The sequence below is a fragment of the Plasmodium gaboni genome, chromosome 10, assembly GCF_001602025.1.
Source record: "Plasmodium gaboni strain SY75 chromosome 10, whole genome shotgun sequence".
Classification (NCBI taxonomy): domain Eukaryota; phylum Apicomplexa; class Aconoidasida; order Haemosporida; family Plasmodiidae; genus Plasmodium; species Plasmodium gaboni.
Genome location: NC_031490.1, coordinates 707,517 through 709,528, shown reverse-complemented (window position 1 = coordinate 709,528; position 2,012 = coordinate 707,517). Strand labels below are relative to the sequence as shown.

At 15.1% G+C, this 2,012-nt stretch overlaps 1 protein-coding gene across 1 annotated transcript; it reads left to right on the top strand.

The window, feature by feature from the left end:
• Nucleotides 1–1,138: 1,138 nt before the first annotated feature.
• Nucleotides 1,139–1,513, top strand: PGSY75_1019900 (autophagy-related protein 8; the record flags this gene model as incomplete). Its single annotated transcript, XM_018785969.1, has 1 exon — nt 1,139–1,513. One exon carries the CDS (start codon nt 1,139–1,141, stop codon nt 1,511–1,513), a length of 375 nt encoding a protein of 124 aa, XP_018641586.1.
• Between the last annotated feature and the right edge of the window lie 499 nt (nt 1,514–2,012).

Sequence of the window (2,012 nt, the reverse complement as noted above, 5' to 3'; positions counted from 1 at the left end):
ATATGGTATATATATATATATTTTTTTTTTTATAGGTTATATATTATAATATTATATATATATTATATTTCTTGTTAAATTTTTATATTTATGTAATAATAATATTAATATAATATTATATTGTATATATAAATGTACATTAAAAAAAATATATATGTAATATATAATATATATTATATATATATTATATATTATGATTTTATTTTTTAAAATTTATTTTTCATTTTGTATAATATCTTTTTAAAAAAATAAAAATATATATATATATATATATATAGATTTTATTCATGTTATTATTAATTTTTTTATATATTTATAATTAAAAAGTATAATGAAAAAAAAAAAAAAATAGGTGAGGGGGAAAAAATAAAAGGTGAACACATTTAAATATATATATATATATATATATATATATATATTTATTAATTTGTTTTATAAAGTGATGTTTTAAAACATCCTTATGGTAATAAATTATATTACCTACCATTTATTTTTTATATTATGATATATACATTTTTTATACTATAAGAAAATAAGGAAATTAAGAAATTTAATAAAATCCCTTACACCCCTTAATTACATATATATATATATATATAATATATATATATTAAAGATTAAGAACAGAGTTATTTTAAGAATTGTTGTTGTATAGAAAAATAAAACAGTAATTAAAGAGAAAAGTATTATATAAATATATATATATATATATATATATATATATATGGTACCTATTTATTATTTATTATATATTATTTTTTGTTTTTGTTTATATGTTATACTTAAAATAATTCATATATAATATGAGCTTGTCCGTGATATCAAGCACACAAAATTAAAAAAAAAAAAAAAAAAAAAAAAAAAAAAACACATACATATTATAATATATATATATATATATGTGTGCTGTTTAAAAATTTATGTTATATGATAATATTTCCTAACGTTAATATATTTTTTTATTTTTATTTTTATTTTTATTTTTTTGTGTACACATGAATATATATTTTTTGTGATATTTTTTAAAATTACATTAATGTTATATTTATGACCCTTTGTCATATGATATAAAAGTGATATAATAAAACATATCATATATTTATATATATATATCATTGTATTTTTATTTTTATATATAATGCCTTCATTGAAAGAAGAAGTATCTTTTGAGAATAGAGTTGCAGAGACTCATAAAATTCGTTCGAAGTATCCTAATCGTATACCTGTAGTATGTGAAAGAGCTAACAGATCTAATTTGCCAATAATTGAGAAAAAGAAGTTTCTAGTACCTATGAATATGTTAGTTGGAGAATTTAAATTTATATTACATCAACATATAAATCAAAGTGCATATGGAAATAACATGAAGTTATTTAGAGAACGTACTATATATTTATTTGTAAATAATATAGTGCCTAAAACAGGATTATTAATGCAAGATCTATATGAAATGTATAAAGATGAAGATGGATATTTATATATGGAATATAGTTGTGAAAGTTGTCTAGGATAAAATATATAAATATAAATATATACACATAAATATATACACATAAATATATACATATAAATATATACATATATATATATTTATGTATATACCATTTTGTTGTTTTACAAAGATAATGTAATTTTTTTTTTTTTTTATAAACCGTCTTTTTTTTTTTTATTATTATTTAATTCTACTACGAATATAATAGTGTCAATGTGAATATATTTATATATATTATTTATTTTATTATTATGTTTATTTGTATGTTTAAATTTATTTTTGTTTTTATGTTTATCCTATATATATATATATATATATTTTTATTTTTATCTTTTTATCATAAGGTTGTGTGACCTTTATATTTTTACAGAATGATAATATGTATAAAAAAAATAAAGAAATAAAATAAAACGTCGAACAATAAAAGAACATCAAAGTGGAAACAAAAAAGGAAATTATCAAATAATAAAATAATATAAAAGGAATATAAAAATATTATATATTTAAAAAAAAAAAAAAA